Source organism: Maniola jurtina, chromosome 25 (assembly GCF_905333055.1).
Source record: "Maniola jurtina chromosome 25, ilManJurt1.1, whole genome shotgun sequence".
In the NCBI taxonomy this organism is placed as follows: domain Eukaryota; kingdom Metazoa; phylum Arthropoda; class Insecta; order Lepidoptera; family Nymphalidae; genus Maniola; species Maniola jurtina.
This window is the reverse complement of record NC_060053.1, coordinates 7920475-7940127: the sequence shown is the minus strand read 5'-3', so window position 1 is coordinate 7940127 and position 19653 is coordinate 7920475. Positions and strand designations below refer to the sequence as shown.

General features: G+C 36.0%; 1 protein-coding gene across 11 annotated transcripts in view; it reads left to right on the top strand.

Annotated features, from left to right (window-relative positions):
- LOC123878122 (hemicentin-1) overlaps positions 1–19653 on the top strand; it is a 507061-nt gene that overhangs the window by 425604 nt on the left and 61804 nt on the right. For all 11 annotated transcript variants that reach the window (XR_006798755.1, XR_006798757.1, XR_006798756.1 and 8 more), the window contains exon 6: positions 8947–9093. Coding sequence is in view for 8 of the 11 variants with exons in the window: in XM_045925206.1 (XP_045781162.1) it covers positions 8947–9093 (147 nt within the window). In the remaining 3 variants the exon portion in view is untranslated. The remainder of the gene's footprint in view (positions 1–8946; positions 9094–19653) is intronic.

Genomic DNA, 19653 nt, shown 5'->3' with positions numbered 1-19653 from the left:
TTCATTCGAAAAAACCGGCCAAGCGCGAGTCGGACCCACGCACTGAGGGTTCCATACTCGGGTATTTTTTCCGACGTTTTGCATGATAAATCAAAAACTATTATGCATTAAAATTAATGAAAATCTTTTCAGGTAAAGCCCTTTCATATGGTACCTATAGTTATCTTACTTTGAAAACTGAAAGTACTAATTATTTGTTAATGAACACATTTTATTTTTTATTTTGTGATGTAACCACAAATTCACGGTTTTCAGATTTTTCCTTTACTTGTGCTATAAGACCTACCTACCTGCCAAATTTTATGATTCTAGGTCAACGGGAAGTACCCTATATGTTTTCTTGACAGACACGATATACGGATAGACACACAGACAGACACACACACACACAGACAACAAAATGATCCTATAAGGGTTCCGTTTTTCCTTTTGAGGTGCGGAACCCAAAAAATAAGTTCTAATTCTAAGTATGAACACAATTATTGTGTTCATAAGTATTGGGCTATTAAAGCCTATTACCACAGCTATTACTTCACTCCCGTAAAAAATTTGAAACACCTGACCTTATAATTTCAGCTTTCTAGATCCAAGTTTGGGCTGAGCATTGATGAGTCAGTCTAAAATGCACATAATAATTACTCCGGAAAGTTAAAATTGCGTGCTCGGAATTGAACTCCGATCTCTCGCATAGGAGGCGGATATTTTAACCACTAAACTATCACCTCCCCTTCTCATCGGAAATATCTACCTATATTCTATTCCTTTGTTAGGAAAATCACGAATCCATTTGTGCGCGACAAAGTAGATTCAAATTGTTACAGCGAAATTTCTCTTCAAAATTTTCAAATCGGGGAAACAAAGTTGTAACTTTTTAAGAGCGTTTCAAGGGTCCTTGAATTATTGAATTTAAACCCGTTTGGAGTGTGAAAACTTAGATTTCTCGCCATAATGCACACCAACTTTCCACTTCAGGGGGAATTTGGTTCCAATGGAGTTGCGTTACCTCGGCTTTTCTTTTTGGATGGACAGCTTTATGCAATAGAGCGTCACACAACCACAAATATTATTGTTATCATCATTATTCGCGTAGACTACACTTTCAACCCCTTTTTTATTACCCCCGACCCAAAAAGAGGGGTGTTATAAGTTTGACATGTGTATCTGTGTATCTATCTGTTTGTAGTACCGTAGCTCCTAAACTAATGAACCTATTTTAATTTAGTTTTTTTTTTGTTTGAAAGGTGGCTTGATCGAGTGTTCTTAGCTATAATCCAAGAAAATCGGTTCAGCCGTTTGAAAGTAACTCTTTTCTAGTTACTGTAACCTTCAATTGTCGGGGGTGTTATAAATTTTTAATTTACACTTTTTCATTATATTATACACTTGGCTGCAATCAGACTTGCTGGCAAGAGACTATGCAATCTAGAGAGACCGCGCTTGCCTAGAAGATGCCTATTCACTATTGACTCTATTTGGGGTTGAATTTTTAAAAATATTTTCTTAGCGGATGTCTATGTCTTCTATCTGCATGATTTCAGCCTAAACGCAGTTTAAAGTGTGTGTAGATAGATCAAATCAGTCAATCACCTTTTCCTTTTATTTAGATCATCAACGGATAAACGTCCACTGCTGGACATAGGTCTTTTGTAGGGACTTCCACACGCCACGGTCTTGCGATGCCATCCAGCGCCGAGAGACCCCCTGCAACTCGTTTGATGTCGTCTGTCAACCCCACGTTGGGCGAAAAATCGATAGACGTTGGGATCCCAACGCCCTGCCCATTCCCACTTTAGCTTCGCAAACCATTTAACTATGTCGGTTACTCTGGTTCTCCTACGGATCTTCTCCGTAACGAAAGAATTTTACTTATCTATGCCATAATAGTTTAAATATTGTTTTTATTTATTATATTATTAATTTATTTTTTCTATTATATGTATCCCTTTTATATCATATGCAAGTAACTATATTGTCATATATAGCATATACATATATATTTATATATTATATATATATATATATATATATATATATATATATATATATATAATTACTTTTTATGTTTATTAGTATATATATAAATCTTTTTTTAAAAAAATTCCTTGCGACTTGGTACTATCCAACCTCCTTCCTAGAACTTCTCCTTTCAGCAAAGGTTGCCTGGTAGAGATTGCTCCAAGCAATAAGGCCGCCTTTGCACACAATTGTGTTTGCTTCTTACTGTGTTGTTATCCTTTACATGTGTTTTTTGTGTGCAATAAAGTATTTCTATCTATCTATCTATCTATCTTCTCATTTCTGATTTGATCACGCAAAAAAACTCCAAGCATAGCTCTCTCCATCTCACTGATTAACTTTAAGCTTTCTCTGATTCGTATGTAATCACCAGCAACACGCATCGTTCGAACTTAGGCCCACTTATTGAGAAACTCTGCTTAAGATATTGAGCATTGTGTTTAAGTCTTCTAGAGTCTGGGCAATAGTTATGCTCGCTATTTTCATTTAATAAAAATTATATCAACAATATAAATTTTTTGTATATTTGTATTTATTTATTCATCGATTTAGACTTATAAAAGCGCTTACGAAAGTAAGATCGGTACAGTACAATGATAAAATAAGTGTACAAAACATGTTGTAGGATCCAAATAATACTAGTTAATGATTAAAATGGCATAAAAATTAATAAGTTACCTGAGCACTTTTCCTATCCAGAAAGACGTCTTCCGAATCGATTGATAATCGAATGGTATGTTGTCTTAAGAGGGGTCTCTCCATCACTCGCTCCATACAAACGTAGTTCCAGTTTCATTTGAATATTAACCAACCAAGGTCCATGAAATTTTGTAGACATATTCTAGAAACTAATATCTATGCCTGTGGTTTTCCAGATTTCTGTTAAAATATTCGGTTTCAAAGTTACGCGGTCTTAAAAATTCACATACAAATCTTTGAGCCCCTGTAATTTTAAAACTACATATTTTTAGAAAAATCTAAAACACATCTAAAGGCACAGATATTAGTTTTTAGAATATGCCTGCAAAATTTCATGGACTTTGGTTGCTTAATATTCAAATGAAATTGGAACTACCATTGTATGGAGTAAATGACGGAGAGAGCCCTGTTAACTAGATCACACGTCCTTCGTTCCTTGATAGGATAAATACAGCATATTTGCATGAAGCCGTCCAATCGGAAACCTTACCTCGAGTCTCTCGCTCCAATAACACTTGATGCCTTGTTCAAAAAATAGAAAATGGAATTTCCAAGCTTATTCTGACGACGAATTCTACGTACCTACTGTAAGGAGCGAGCACGCTCAGGGAGAAGGAATAATATTTATTGATGGAATTTGTTTCATGAACTACATAGTAGTTTTCTCGTGGTTTCAGCAATTTTATGTTTTGCGGAGTTCCTTTGTAAAAAAAGATATAATCTTCTTATATCCATACTAATATTATAAATTCGAAAGTGTGTCTGTCTGTCTGTCTGTCTGCTAAGTTTTCACGACCCAACAGTGTAACCGATTCTGACAAGTGAAGGTTTCAGTAACTAGAAAAGAGCTGATAACTTTCAAACGGCTGAACCGATTTTCTTGGATTATAGCTAAGAACACTCTCGATCAAGCCACCTTTCAAACTAAAAAAACTGGAGCTACGATGCCACAGACAGATACACAGATACACACGTCAAACTTATAACACCCCACTTTTTGGGTCGGGGGTTAAAAATAGCACTTAATTTACAAAAAAACGCTGAAAAACCAAATAGAAATAGCACTTTATGTCTTACAAAGGTCTCATCGCTCCGTTTTCACGAAAGGAATATAATGAAACGTCGCACTAATTTCCCGTGCACCAAACTCCATACATCATCTCGACGCGGCGTCAGATGGAAGCTGGAACACAAGAACCTTTTACGAAATTTAAGTGGAGAAATAAACTTGCAAAGGGATGTTAGTTTTTCTACCATCATCATTTCAACATGTAATAGTCTACTGAACAGATCTAGTTTGCTCATGGACCGAATAAGTTACATACATAGTTCGCTTTTAAGTTATTTCATCATATGAAAAGTATATGAGATAAATCGTTCATGACATCCAAAGCCATACCAAGTGTCTGGCAATGCATGACGTGATTTTTCAACATTTATGTGATTTTTAATACTATTACGAAGAAAATATTAAAAAAAATGACTTTATACTTATAAGATTTTATACACCTTAATTACCTACCTGTTATCTCCCAAAACCACCATGATCCAAACTTCATAGTCGCTGATCGTTATTGTAAGTGCTGGGGACAATACGCAGAGAAAACATCCATACTAATATTATAAATGCGAAAGTGTGTCTGTCTGTCTATCTGTCTGCTACGCTTTCACGGCTCAACCGTCGAACCGATTTTAATGCAATTTTGTACAGACTTAGGATACATTCCGGGGAAGGACATAGGCTACTTTTTATCCCGGAAAACAAACAGTTCCCGCGGGATTCCTAGACTCATCCGCTTGACCGATTTGTATGAAATTGGGTACTGAGGTAGCTTGCGTCCCTGTAATTGACATAGCCAAAATTTTATCCCGGAAAATCAAAGATTTCCCACGGGATCTTTAAAAACCTACATGTGGACGAAGTCGCGGAGATCCTCTAGTTTTTTTATAAAATAACGAAGGTCTGGCACGTGCTGGCTCTCTCTCTATAGGCGGACCAAATAACAATTTGACATAACAATTAAACAAAAGGAAGCCAAGGGAATAAAATTGAGGCAACAGGCCCAATGACTGAACGAAGAACCGCCATAATTGATTTAGAAAATCCCTTACAGAAAGTTTGGCGAAGGAAAACAGAAAACAGGAGTAACGACGCGTGTAACAGCTTGTTAATGAAGTAACTCCGTCGAGACGTACGTCTTGCTCAAATAGAAATGGGATTAACAATTTAATCAATCCATATCCATCCATACTAATATTATAAATGCGAAAGTCTGTCTGTTTGTCTGTCTGTCTGTCTGTCTGCTAGCTTTTCACGGTCCAACGGTTTAACCGATTTTGATGAAATTGGCACGGGATTCTTAAAGGCCCATCCGTTTAATCGATTTACATGAAAGGTACAGAGGTAGATTGCATCCCGGAAACCGACATAGGCAACTTTTTATCCCGGAAAATCAAAGAGTTCCCAGTGGTTTTTTAAAAAACTAAATCCACGCGGATGAAGTTGCGGGTATTATCTAGTAAATAATAAAAACCGGCCAAGTGCGAGTCAGACTCGCGCACTGAGGGTTCTGTACTCGGGTATTTTTTCCAACATTTTCCACTATAAATCAAAAACTATTATACTTACATAAAAATAAATAAAAATCTTTTTTAGGGTGTACAGGTAAAGCCCTTTCATATGATACCCCACTCGGTATAGTTATCTTATTTTGAAATATTATAATCTTAATTTGGAACACATTTTAACAGACAGACAGACCTACTACAAAGTGACCCTATAAGGGTTCCGTTTTTCCTTTTGAGGTACGGAACTCTAAAAATATTCATATCGCATAAATAAATAAATGTTTAAATGAAAGGACATTTCTGACTGTGCAGAGTGTAATGGATTTCTCCGATTTAACAATAAAGTCCAGAAGTAGTTGGTAAATCAATTTGCCGGAGGACCCCTGAATTGTTTTGGGTTTCGATTGAAAGTTTCAAGGGATTTTCAAAATTATAAGCACCTTTGAGGATGAAAATGTCCAATAGTTCCTCAATAACTCAACGTTTTACTATCCAACACACTTAGTTTCTCCTTTTACCAAAACTTGCCTGGTGGACATTACTCTGAGCAATAACGCTGCCTATGCATACAATTGTTTTTAAGGCCGCCTTTGCACACAATAATTGTTTTTAGTTTTTTTTTTGACTTGGTTATTTCATGTTTTTGTGTGCAGTTTCCTTCCAATCTATCAATGATCATCATCATCATCATCAAACCATTGCCGGGTCACTACCGAGCACGGGTCCACTCTCAGAATGACAAGGGTTTGGTCGTCCACCACACTAGCCAAGTGCGGATTGGTAGACTTCACACAGCTTTAAGAACATTACATGGAGAACTCTCAGGCATGCAGGTTTCCTGACGATGTTTTTCACCGTTAAAACAAGTGGTATTTACGTATATAACAACGAAAATATAGAGGGATTTTTAAATTTTTAACCCCCGACCCAAAAAGAGGGGTGTTATAAGTTTTCCGTGTTTATCTGTGTATCTGCTGTGGCATCGTAGTTCCTAAACTAATGGACCGATTTTAATTTAGCTTTTTGTTTGAAAGGTGGCTTGATCAAGAGTGTTCTTAGCTATAATCCAAGAAAATCGGTTCAGTCGTTTGAAAGTTATCAGCTCTTTTCTAGTTAGTGTAACCTTCACTTGTCGGGGGTGTTATAAATTTTTAATTTATACTTGTTTTGATTCAGATACCAGTTAGCCCTTGACTGCAAACTGGTGGTAAACTGGTGGTTTGAAAGCGTGTGTAGACAACGCGAATAAAGTCGTGGGCATAACCTAGTTAATTATAAACGCTAATAACAAACGTAATTAATATACCCGCAAATAATTTCCAACTAATAAGTAATAAACATTTCAAAATGTAGAAATTCACTCTCACATTAATTGGGGTGCTCCGAAGCGATATTTAATGCGACCGATGTTGGATGTATTCAGTTTATTTTGTCGTTACCGCACCCTGTATACGGTTCCCATTTCCGTTTGACTTATTACGGTCTAATTTGTAAATAAATGTACAATATCACTGAAGTTAGGTACCTATTTTGTTAGCGACTCTGGTTTTTTGGAGTATAAAGTTAAACAGCCCTAAATAGAATAAAATAGAATAGATTTTTATTCAAATAAACAAGTGATTTTGAATCGTCAAAATACTGCCACTGGTTCGGAATGCCGTTCCTACCGAGAAGAACCAATAGGAAACTCGGCGGTTGCTCTTTTCAATTGTTCAGTTATAGAATAGAATAGATTTTTATTCAAATAAATTTTTAACAAGTGCTTTTGAATCGTCAAATAATAATTTACCACTGGTTCGGAATGCCGTTCCTACCGAGAAGAACCAGCAAGAAACTCGGCGGTTGCTCTTTTAATTGTTCAATTATAGAATAGAATAGAAAAGTTTTTTTATTCAAATAATTTTTTTACAAGTGCTTTTGAATCGTCAAATAATTTACCACTGGCTTGTCACGTGAAAAGTGTACGAGTTTTGAGAGTTAATTTTAACTAACTTCCCTACGTTACGTTAACGAGTAGAACAAACGATGTTGCATCCAACTGAACGCGTGAATTTATGTTAACTCATCGTCTTAACTTAGGGCTGCCACAACGGGCTTATTGTTTTAAAAAAGGAATATTCAAATTTAAAAAAATTAAATAAATTAAAAAAAAATAGCGGTGATAGTAGGCTATCACCGCTTGGTTAAGACGTCGGCCTACAATCGGAGGGTAAATTTTTAATATGCGTTTTAGGGCTGATTTTCCAATCGTCAAATAACTTTTATCTGAGGAATAAATTTGGGGTTTTGACATTTCTCTATTGGAAATCTGTGAAAATGTCAAATACGAGTATATTCCTCAGATAAAGTTTATTTGACGATTGAAAAATCTGCCCTTAAGCAATTAAATATATCTCTTGGTGTAGCGGTGATGGGAAACATCGTGAGGAAATCTGCATGCCTCAGAGTTCTCAAAGGTATATATAACGTCTGCCAATCCACACTCCATCACTCCTCATAGTGAAAGGAGTGTTCTGTAGAGGGTCAGCAATGGGTTGATCATGACGATGCTGATGATTTAACAGTTTACAAGTGGTACTTAACTTTTTTTTTTAAGTAGAAACTGCCAGAATTCGTGTTTTCTATAGATCCAAACATAATCCATTCTTTCATACTGATATTATAAATGCGAAAGTGTGTATGTCTGTCTGTCTGTCTGCTATCTTTGCACGGCTCAACAGTTTGGCCGATTTCTACGAAATTTGCTACAGAGGTAGCTTGCGTCCAGGAAATTGACATAGGCAACTTTTTATCCCGGAAATTTAATAGATCCCACGGGATTTATAAAAACCTTAAACCACGCGGATGAAGTCGCGGGCATCAGCTAGTTAAAAATAATTTCGTTTCTATTCTTTAGTGAGAAGTTGCCAACCCTACAACTTCTCAACTATGATAGCCAAAAGGCTCAAGTTATATTTACAAATCGTTATCTAACCCCTTATTCCTCGAGTTTGACGTCAGCATTGTTGTTAGGGGATTGTTAGAAATTTAGGCAACCGCGTAAGCGTCTGTTGACTTGACTTAATAAATAGGTATTGGATGATTTAGCGGTATTGCCAAACTATCTGGTTTATTGATTTTGTTAGATCTATATCAAATTAGTAGCTATTAATTGGGGGTTAAGTTAAACGAAGTCGCGGGCATAAAGTAGTAGACAATGAAAGTGTACAATGCTACCGACGGTCGGGCTCAGAATTCGAGTAGCAATTCCGCGAAACTTGTATCAAAAACCTGTCGCACTTACGCTTATTCTTACTTATCCATACTAATATTATAAATGCGAAAGCATGTCTGTCTGTCTGTATGTATGTCTTTTCACGACCCAACAGTTTAACCGATTCTGAAGAAAGGTACAGGGTTAGCTTATATCCCGGGGACGGACATAGGATAATTTTTATCCCGGGAAGTCAAAGAGTTCCCACGGGATTCCTAAAGACCCATCCGCTTAACCGATTTGAATGAAATTTGAATCCGAAATAGCGTTATGCACACCTAACGCGTGTGCATAACCGTGCCACGCGAATAATGATCATTAAAGTGCTAAACAACTTACGGTCTTTGACTGTACCTACTTTGAATAAATGATTTGACTAAGTTTCTTAGCTTTATCTTATTTTGTTGCAGCACAAACCATCACCGAACAGAACCAAGTGAAGCACGTGCTGCCGTTGACGATAACCCGGTCGGAGTTGGGAGGCGAGCTGATGTGCAACGTGTCATCAGCTGCCTTGGACCGGCCTGTCCTGAGGCATGTCAAGCTCAATGTTGAAGGTATGTATTAACTGTCATGGATTAAAGTTGAAATCTATAGACCGCACTTTAACTCTGCTTAGACTTAATTTTGAGTTAAAACGAGACAGATGTATGCCAGCGGTATAACGCTGTCTCGTTTTAATATGGTCACTGAAATCGATCGTGACTTACCTACTTATAATGAATTAAAAAAAAACCATAAGGGTTAAATTTTTAATATTTTGCTATGGAACCCTAAAAATCTATCCAACTGAAACCGGGGTGGGTCAACTAGTTCTATCCCAAGTCCCCATTTTTTTAATCCCTTTAAAACTTTGCCCTCAATTCGTCGCCAAGTCGGGACCCGGGTGACGTTTTACGTTTTTCCAGTTTAATTCCGCGAAGGAATAAATTTTCATTAGAAGCATTCCTTGATAGCGGTAATTAATGGGCGTAATTATACCGGCGCGGGCTGATAACTAAACTCTGTTTTAGCTAATGCCCTTTTGGATATTTCTAGACCTAAAAAGCTTTTACGATTCTCTATCACCCCAGCTTGGCACGCTTAGCTTATTACAATTTTCACAGGGATCTCTATTTTTTTTAAATAACATAAAGCCTATGTTACTTAGAAATAATGTAGCTTTCTACTGGTGAAAAAAAAATCCAAAATTGGTTTAGTAGTTCCAGAGATTACCCCCACCAATTAAACTTACAACCTCTATGTAAAATTAGTGTAGTCTATGGTGTAAAGATATCAAAAAAACTATGGCAGTAAGAGCGTTGGTCTCTTATAGCACTCAGACGGCTTGATTTCTCCCGACATTGACACCTTGAACAATAATTATTACTGTCTTCATATTTCAACAAATTAACAACAAAACAATATTAAACTATGCATGTAAACCTTCCCCTTGAATCACTCTATCTATGATGAAAACCGCTTAAAAATTCGTGGCGTTGTTCAAAAGATCTAAGTGTACATACATACAGACAGCGGAAAGCGACTTTATTTTATATTAAGTATGTAGAGATTTTATTGACACGTAATCGTGCATCGATTGTACGTTTCTAGATCCTACCAAGAAGTTATGAAGAGGGCTCTCTCCGTCACTCGTTTCATACAATCGAAGTTCCAATTTCATTTGAATATTAAGCAACCAAAGTACATGAAATTTTGCAGACATATTCTAGAAACTAATATCAATGTCTGTAGTAGTAACTAGCTGATACCCGCGACTTCGTTCGCGTGGATGTAGGTTTTTTAAAATTCCCGTGGGAACTCTTTGATTTTCCGGTATTAAAAGTAGCCTATGTGCTAATCCAGGGTATAATCTATCTCCATTCTTTTCAGCCTAATCCGTCCAGTAGTTTTTGCGTGAAGGAGTAACAAACATACACACACACACACACACACACACACACACACACACACACACATACAAACTATCGCCTTTATAATATTAGTGTGATTTTGCACACATAATGTTAAATTCTAAGCAGTCCACAAAAGGTAATACTAGTTCCAAAATAGGGAAGTCACTTGTAACGCCCAATTCATTTATCACCACATCGCTAAGGGTGTAAGTCCCGTTTGGCGCCGATCGACCCTTGTCGATATTGCAAGGTGGGAAAATTTCCGACCCTTGTTTAACTAGTGGCGTCCTACATTGTGGTACATTTTATCGATACCGTCGACGTCCAAATCCAATCTACTAGTACGAAGCGTTTTTACTCAACGTTGAAATTCGGAATGGACATAAATTATACCCTGGATTCTTCTTATCTACATAGGTTACTCTACATAGGTTTCTTTTTATCACGGAAAATCAAAGAGTTCCCACGGGATTTTGAAAAACCTAAATCCACGCAGACGAAGTCGCGGGCGTCAACGAATACATTCATTTTTACGGTTCTACAGTTTTACGGTACAGTCTTTCGGTTTTTTGCTATCGTGCTAAAATTTGGTTTCGTAGATCAAACTTTAGACCTGATATTATTTCCTCTTTCTAAGAAGACATTGTAGTTTATCGATAAAAGCGTACGAGAATTAGCACATCACTAGTCGCTATCCTGCCACTTATTAGCAATACGGTTGGCAATTTATCGCGTGCGCCAGAAAATTACCCGCCTGTGAAGAATTGAGTGATGCCTTAATGCATGCACCTATAGAACGCGACAGGTCGAGATGGCAATCGCGGTACGAGGCGAGGGACGCCCCGTGCACCCCCACGTCTCCCGCGTTATTCCGCACCGGGTTAGCTCTCAGAATGAGAAGGGCTTAGATCATAGTCCACCACGTTGATAAACTGCGGGTTGGCAACCTTTCAGTCATCCGATTAAGTTGAAACTTGGTACAGTTATTGTATATACTTGCGTGAAGATTTTTGGCTAAGTTTGAACAGTGACATTTAGGGTGAGCGATATTTATATATTATATTATATTATTTTGATACTCGCGCGCGCCATTGCCGCGTAAACAAACAAAAAGTTTACTCTGTCAAAAATAAATATGTTTAGTGGTTTTTTGTGATCAAATCAGTGTGGAATCAAGATAATTGTGCACTACAATACTGTATAAATGTGAGTGGCATAGTAAATTAACTGTTCTTAATCGCTTTCTTACTAAAATTAACCAAAAAGTGTTTTAACGAACTTATTACTTTCGTGTTCCTGACCTACGCAAATCCGCACGGCCGGCAGGGCTCCCGGTCCCGAGTATCGACGCTACGCACACATAGACAATGAACACACGCTTCAACTAACAACTCAGCGATTACATCGCTTGACCGCTGTTGGAACAATATTAGACGAGCGAAGAATTATTTTATACTGAACTTTTTACTAAGTTCATACTACGTATGCAAGTTTTTTTATTTTTTTATTTTAATTTAATTTTTCTGGTATGTGCATGAGTTTATTGGTATTTGAATTGCATGATGTCTAATTTATTTGGTGTTTGTGCTGGGTGTCGGAACAAAATTACTAATAAAAACTATTTGAACTGTGCTCTCTGCAAACTCCGTTATGAAATTAATTGCGCTAACATAACCGAAAAACGCTTTCATCAGCTTAGCCACGAGAGTAAAAATAACTGGAGGTGCTCAACTTGTCCAGCGAAACAACCCAAAAATGACACCAAAAAAACTCCGCTACGCTCTGACGAACAAACTGGGAAAGTCGACTCTCAAAAGAATTTTAACATCAGTGAAGATTCACCCTCTCAAATCGACAACATAACCCACCGTAAGAAAACAATGATTTCTAACTCGGATGAACAGCTAACTACGAGTAAGCTAAGCAACTCTACCTCGTTTACTAAGGACGACGTTAGAGCAATATTTAGAGAGGAATTTAATTTTATGAGGTCTGCATTAGTTGAAGAGCTTCAACAAACTCTGAAACAAATGGTTAGGGCTGAACTACAATCAATGAAGAATGAGATAACTTCCTTAGAAAGCAGCGTCATCTTTTTGAATAACAATTACGAAACTACCAAAACTGAAATTACCACGTGCCGAGATTCACTAAAAGATCTTCAAAAAGAGAATATTAATTTGATTAACACCGTTCAGGATTTAACTACGAGGCTAAATGTCATGGAACAACATAACAGGTCCAGCAACCTAGAATTTCAATGTGTACCAGAACACAAAAACGAGAATTTGATTTCGATAATAACTCAGGTATCAAAAGTTATATCGTGCGACTTAAAACAGAACGACATCCACCATTGCACACGAGTCGCGAAAACAAACAAAGATGATAATAGACCACGTTCCATAGTGGTAAAACTGGCGTCACCTAGACTTCGAGATACATTTCTGGCCAACACTATCAAATTTAATAAAGCTAACCCGAATGACAAGATCAACACTAGCCATATAGGAATGGGAGGTAACAAAGCACCAATCTATGTCGCAGAACATCTGTCCCCTACCAATAAAAAACTGCATGCGGCTGCTCGACTAGTTTCCAAAGAAAAAGGTTATAAGTTCGTGTGGGTTAAACAGGGACGAGTATTTATGCGCAAGGCTGAAAACACTGATTATGTTTATGTTAAAAATTTAGACATTCTTAACAAACTTCAATAGATAAGTTATGTAACTTGCCATTTATTCTATTATTTTTCCTTTTATATTATAATGCCATTAATTTGCGATTACTGTTTTAAAATTCAACAGCTTAAACATATATTATCAAAATGTAAGAGGTCTCAGGACCAAAACTCACGACTTTTTGTGTAGTGTAACAAGTTCTGATTATGACATTGTCATACTAACGGAAACCTGGTTAAATAATAACATAAACGACAGTGAACTTTTTGATAAGCGATTTACTGTTTACAGAAGGGATCGTGAAAGTACAGGTTTTCATCCAAATAAAGAAGGAGGAGGAGTACTTATTGCAGTTTCAAATAAATTAAACTCATCTCGACTGACTGCCACTGAAAGTCTATGTGAAGATCTTTATATCAAAGTTAAAATCTCTAACAAAATCTCTGTAACTTTTTGTGCTGTTTATCTTCCCCCTCCTCATAAACGCGATATCCTGGAGCACTTTCTAGATAACTTTAACAGGGTTTCCGATAGTATGGAAAATATATGCCTAGTAGGTGATTTCAATATGAGTAGCATTGGATGGTCAAATAGCAACGCAGATTACTACTCACCTACACTTCACAATAATTCTCCTTTTGGTCAAACACTTATTGATTTTATTGCCCTTAACAATCTCAATCAGTATAATAATGTATTTAATAACAAAAACAAAGTTTTAGACTTGGTTTTAACTAATATAACAAATACTAGTGTAACAGCAGCCACAAATGAATTCGTCAGTGCCGATCCCTTACATATACCTATAGATATATCATTAACTTTCACTGGAAAAAAATCCCTTAAAATTAATAATGAAGCTATAAGGCATAACTTTTACAAAGCAGATTATAATGTTATCACTGCGGAGTTAGATAGTATAAATTGGTTTAGTAAACTAAATAAATGCGATACTGTAAATGACTCAGTTACGGTTTTCCACGACATATTAAATAATGTTATTAGCACACATGTACCCAAAACTAAAGTAAATAAAGGTAAATATCCTCCATGGTTTAACAGATCTTTAATTAAAATGATAAAAGAGAAAAATAAAACCCTTCACAGATATAGAATTTATAAAAATCCACTAGACGAAATATCCTTACGAATACTAAATAAAAGATGCAAAACATTAACTTCCAATTGCTACCATAACTATATAAAAAAAATTGAAATAAATATCAGCAACAATCCAAAATATTTCTGGGCTTATCTGAAAAACAAACGTTCAAAAACTGTTCAGTTTCCTCAAATAATGTCCTTAAATGGCACAAACGCATCTGATGGATCAGATATATGTAATTTATTCGCGTCATTTTTCTCTTCGACCTTCTCTTATTCCACATCTAACGATTACCATACATCTGACATTGATTACACAAACATCTTATCTGATATTCATATCTCACAGAATACTGTTCTTAAGCATTTGAAAAAGCTTGATATTAGTAAAGGTCCGGGGCCAGATGGAATTCCACCATATTTCGTTTCAAAGTGCTCATCATCCTTGAGTTTACCGTTATTCCTTATAGTTAACAAATCATTATCTAGTGGAATATTTCCCACAGCTTGGAAGACCGCTAAAGTAATACCTATATATAAAAGTGGCAACATTGAAGATGTAAGTAATTACAGACCAATTTCTATTTTGTCGGTTTTTGCTAAAATATTTGAGGCTATGATTTACCCTGTTCTAAAATATCATACAAAACATATCTTCATCAATCAACAACACGGCTTCATTACCTCAAGATCCACAAGTACAAACTTAGTCACTTACCATAACGAACTAGTCAATGCTGTAGACGCTGGTAACCAAGTTGATGCTGTTTACATGGATTTTGCAAAAGCATTTGACAAAGTATGTCACACGGTACTTCTTAAGAAATTAGCTGTCTATGGGATAAGCGGCTCCATCTTAGATTGGTTTAGGTCATATTTACAAAACAGAACTCAATATGTAGTAGTAAAAGGATTTAATTCTGACAGTTACACAGCAACTTCTGGAGTTCCCCAAGGATCACATCTTGGGCCCTGGTTATTTAATTTATTTATTAATGACATCATAGCTTGTATTAACCATAGTAGTGCCTATCTTTTTGCAGACGATCTTAAATTGGCTAAAACTGTTAGAAGCTTAACAGATAGCACTTTACTCCAAGATGATTTAAATGCTGTTACAAATTGGTGCAGTATTAATAACATGACCTTAAACGCTAAAAAATGTAATTCTATAATATTTACACGAAACCGAAACATTATTCAATCTCAATATCAAATTAACGGCACAGTCCTTAATGAATTATCTGAATTAAGAGATCTTGGTATAATATTTGATAGCAAACTAACATTTATTCCGCAAATTGAGAATGTTGTCACTAAAGCGTCAAAAATGTTGGGGTTTTTAATTCGGAATAGTAAGATATTCAAGCCAAGCACAAAGATAAAAATTTACAATACTTATATCCGAAGCATTCTGGAATATTGTAGTGTGGTTTGGTCACCTAACTATAATACTCACCAGTTGAGGATGGAACGCGTTCAAAAAAGACTTCTGAGACACCTAGCATATTCGTGCAAACTACACAAACGACTTCCTAACTATAATGACAAACTGAAATATTTTAAAATGACTAGCCTAGTGACTCGCAGAAAACTCCTCGACATGACATTTCTTTATAAGACTCTAAGAAGTATAATTGATTGCCCACCACTTTTACAAGCCTTCCAGTTAAAAGTCCCACGCAGAATTCCCCGCCACGCTACCGGTCTTTTACACCAACCCATAGCCAGAACTAACCTCAAACAATTTTCCACCATATCCAGATTAACTAAAACCTACAACACAATCAGTAAAGGGGTTGACATCTTCCACAACACACTACCAAAATTCAAGAAACAAATAATAGAATTGTTAAGGACATAAATCGGTTCATATTACATACTATTACACATTACTTGTAGTCAATTTTCACCATTTGTTCATTAATAACTAGTTAGTATTTTTATTTTCTTTATTTTAAGGCATAAATGTATATTGTAAACTTTTTTATTGTTTAATAATAATTATTTTTTATTTCTTTTGGCACAAGTTGTGACACCTAATTAATAAGTTATATATTTAATAATGTGTGTGTGTGTATATAGATTTAAGAATGTATTAATATTATAATTTTCTGGTGTCCTAATAAATAAATAAATAATAAATAAATATTTCCGTAGTTTGAAGGCAACTTTAAATTTTAAATAAGACCACTGTATATAATCCAAATTTGCAATAAATAAACTGATTGATTGAAAAAAACTGTCCACTTTTTTTTCTTTTTCTCTTTATTGTTACAACTTTCTGGTATAAATAAAAAAAAAACGTTTTTTTTTTTAAATAAAAGTTAATTAACTTTTTTGGAACAAAAACAATTTCGACCGTCAAAAGGAGTACGATTGTACCTACTTTGAATAAATGATTTTGACTTTTGACTTTGACTTTGGCCCGACTCGGCACTTGAACCCAGGACTTTATGATCCGTAATCGAATAAGTTAGCCACTAGACAAACGAGGCAATTATAAAATTACCTATCGTGTTGAAGGATCATCAAAATTTGCTAAGTTTTAATTAACAAGGAACTGATTGTCAATTTCGCGCGTGTAGTAAGATATATGGGAGGTCAGAACCCCTTACCCTGTAAGTAATGGCCCAATCATCACATTCGATGGATTTGTGAGTGGTCCGAGTTGTAAGCGCAAGAATAAAAGGGAATTTAAAAACCGGCCAAGTGCGAGTCAGACTCGCGCACTGAGGGTTCCGTACTCGGGTATTTTTTCCAACATTTTGCCCGATAAATCAAAAACTATTATATAATACATAAAAATAAATAGCAATCTGTTTTAAGATGTACAGGTAAAGCGCTTTCATATGATACCCCACTTGGAATAGTTATCTTACTTTGAAAATTGAAACACATTTTAATTTTTTTTTTACATAATATAACCACAAATTCGCGCTTTCAGATTTATTCCTGTATTTGTACTATAAGACTACCTACCTGCCAAACATGATTCTAGATCAACGGCACCCTATAGGTTTCTTGACAGACAGACAGACAACAAAGTGATCCTATAAGGGTTCCGTTTTTCCTTTTGAGGTACGGAACCCTAAAAAAAGGTAAGGTATACCAATACTGTGTACAGAGCGACATCTTTGCTCGTAAGGTATTTACAACTCTCATAACTTGTACCACCGCTTATTTAATAAGTATTAGACCCGCAGGCGTTTCAAGTAGACCTAACGTAAATAATAGCCTAGGCGTGTCAAATTCTGGCTGATTGCCTCTGACTTTGCGTACAGGAGTTTATACTGCTCAAGTTATATTGTTTGATTTGAAATCTCCATCATAATCAAACCAAATACTGTACCTACGATAAATGCGATCCATCCATACCATTCCATCTACACGCACAAAACGTTTTGCGCCATCATTCCTCATACGCATAGCTAAGGTTTGGAATACTCTTCCGGGATCTGTGTTTCCTACCAATTACAATCCGGATATCTTTAAAACAAGAGTGAATAGGCATCTTTTAAATAAACGCGTCCGATCTTAGACCACATCATCACTTTCCATCAGGTGTGATTGTGGTCAAGCGCTTGCCTATAGTGAAAAAAAGGGTGTTTGTTTGTTATAGAGAGAGAGCCAGCGCGTGCCAGACCTTCGTTATTTTACAAAAGCTGAAAGTTTCTTGACTTGTCCCCAACACAGGGAGGAACGATCAGTGACTATGAAGTTTGGATCATGGTGGCTTTGGGAGATAAAGGTGTAAATGAGTAAAACATCTTACGTCAAAGTATGAAGTCTAATTTTTTATATTATCTTCGGACAGACACTTAGTATCGTGGCAACCCCCCGCCAAACACGCATTTTACCACTTTGGAAGTGTCTCTCGCGCAAACTATTCAGTTTAGAAAAAATTGATATTAGAAACCTCAATATCATTTTTGAAGTCCGATCCATAGATACCCCACACGTATGGGTTTTATGAAAAAAATATTTTGAGCTTCAGCTCCAAGTATGGGGAACCCCAAAATTTTGTTTTTTTTTTTTTCTGTTTTTGTGTGAAAATCTTAATCCGATTTATAGATCTATCGATGGTAAAAATGCCGTATAAAAATATATGACCAAAATGTACTCACTCTACCTGCACTTTTGAATTCTCACCAGCACTCTGTTGGACAGCTTACAAGTGACGGCATAGTGCTGAATCGTATTATTTTATGCTCTTATATCGTCCTATATACGTCACCTGGTGGTTAATATGACCCATAATTTTTTTGAGCATGGGCCAGTAGTCTATCACAGAATACAGCTACTTACCAAGTTTCAACAGTATAGTTCTTATAGTTTCGGAAAAAAGTGGCTATGACATACGGACGGACAGACAGACAGACATTTATTTATTTATTTATTTATTTAATAATAATATCTCAGCATGCTTACAGTGAAACCATGACGAATCCATAAGGGTTTCGTTTCTTGCCATTTGGCTACGGAACCCTAACAAGGAAACTCTAGTCATCCGTTATTTCTTGACAAAAAAGATGGCATTTATTATCCTAACCGTATTATTTTACCATCTTCCCGTCGATACAATAAATACAATAATAATGAAATTATTTCTCCATCATGGCCACACTGGCTTAATAAGCAATCGTTGGGATAGGCTTTATTGGAGTTTATGAGACAAATATTGCGAGTAAACCGGCCAAATTAGGATTTTTATCGACAATATTCCTTTTCGATAACACTTGGTTTATTGGCGTATGTCATATTTTGTAAGGGACAGTTTTATTGAAGGAAAATAGGAAAATTTTCTTTACGAGTTAGCTACTTTACGTACACTGCTATATTATTAACCCCCGACATAAAAAGAGGGGTGTTACAAGTTTGACGTGTGTATCTGTGTATCTGTGGCATCGTAGCTCCTAAACTAATGAACCGATTTTAATTTAGTTTTTTTTTGTTTGAAAGGTGGCTTAATCGAGAATGTTCTTAGCTATTATCAAAGAAAATCGGTTCAGCCGTTTGAAAGTTATCAGCTCTTTTCTAGTTACAGTAACCTTCACTTGTCGGGGGTGTTATAAATTTTTAATTTACACTTGTTCTTTATGACTTAGCTACTCTACGTACAATGCTATATTTTGAATATATTTGCTTACTCAATAACTTAATTTGTATTATTGTAGACTGACGGACACACCCCGGTAACGGTAACGGATACGACCCCGGTTTCGCTTGATTGTAATTTTTGAAAATCGGGATGGTGGAATTTTCAAAAACACGTTTGTAGAAGTAATCTCTGGAACTACTGAACCGATTTTGAAAATTCTTTCACCAGTACAAAGCTACATTATTTTCATAGGCTGTATTTTATTTTTCCAAAAAAAATTATATCCTCACGATATTATACGGAATACCGAATTATAATAAACTACCCGTGCGAAGC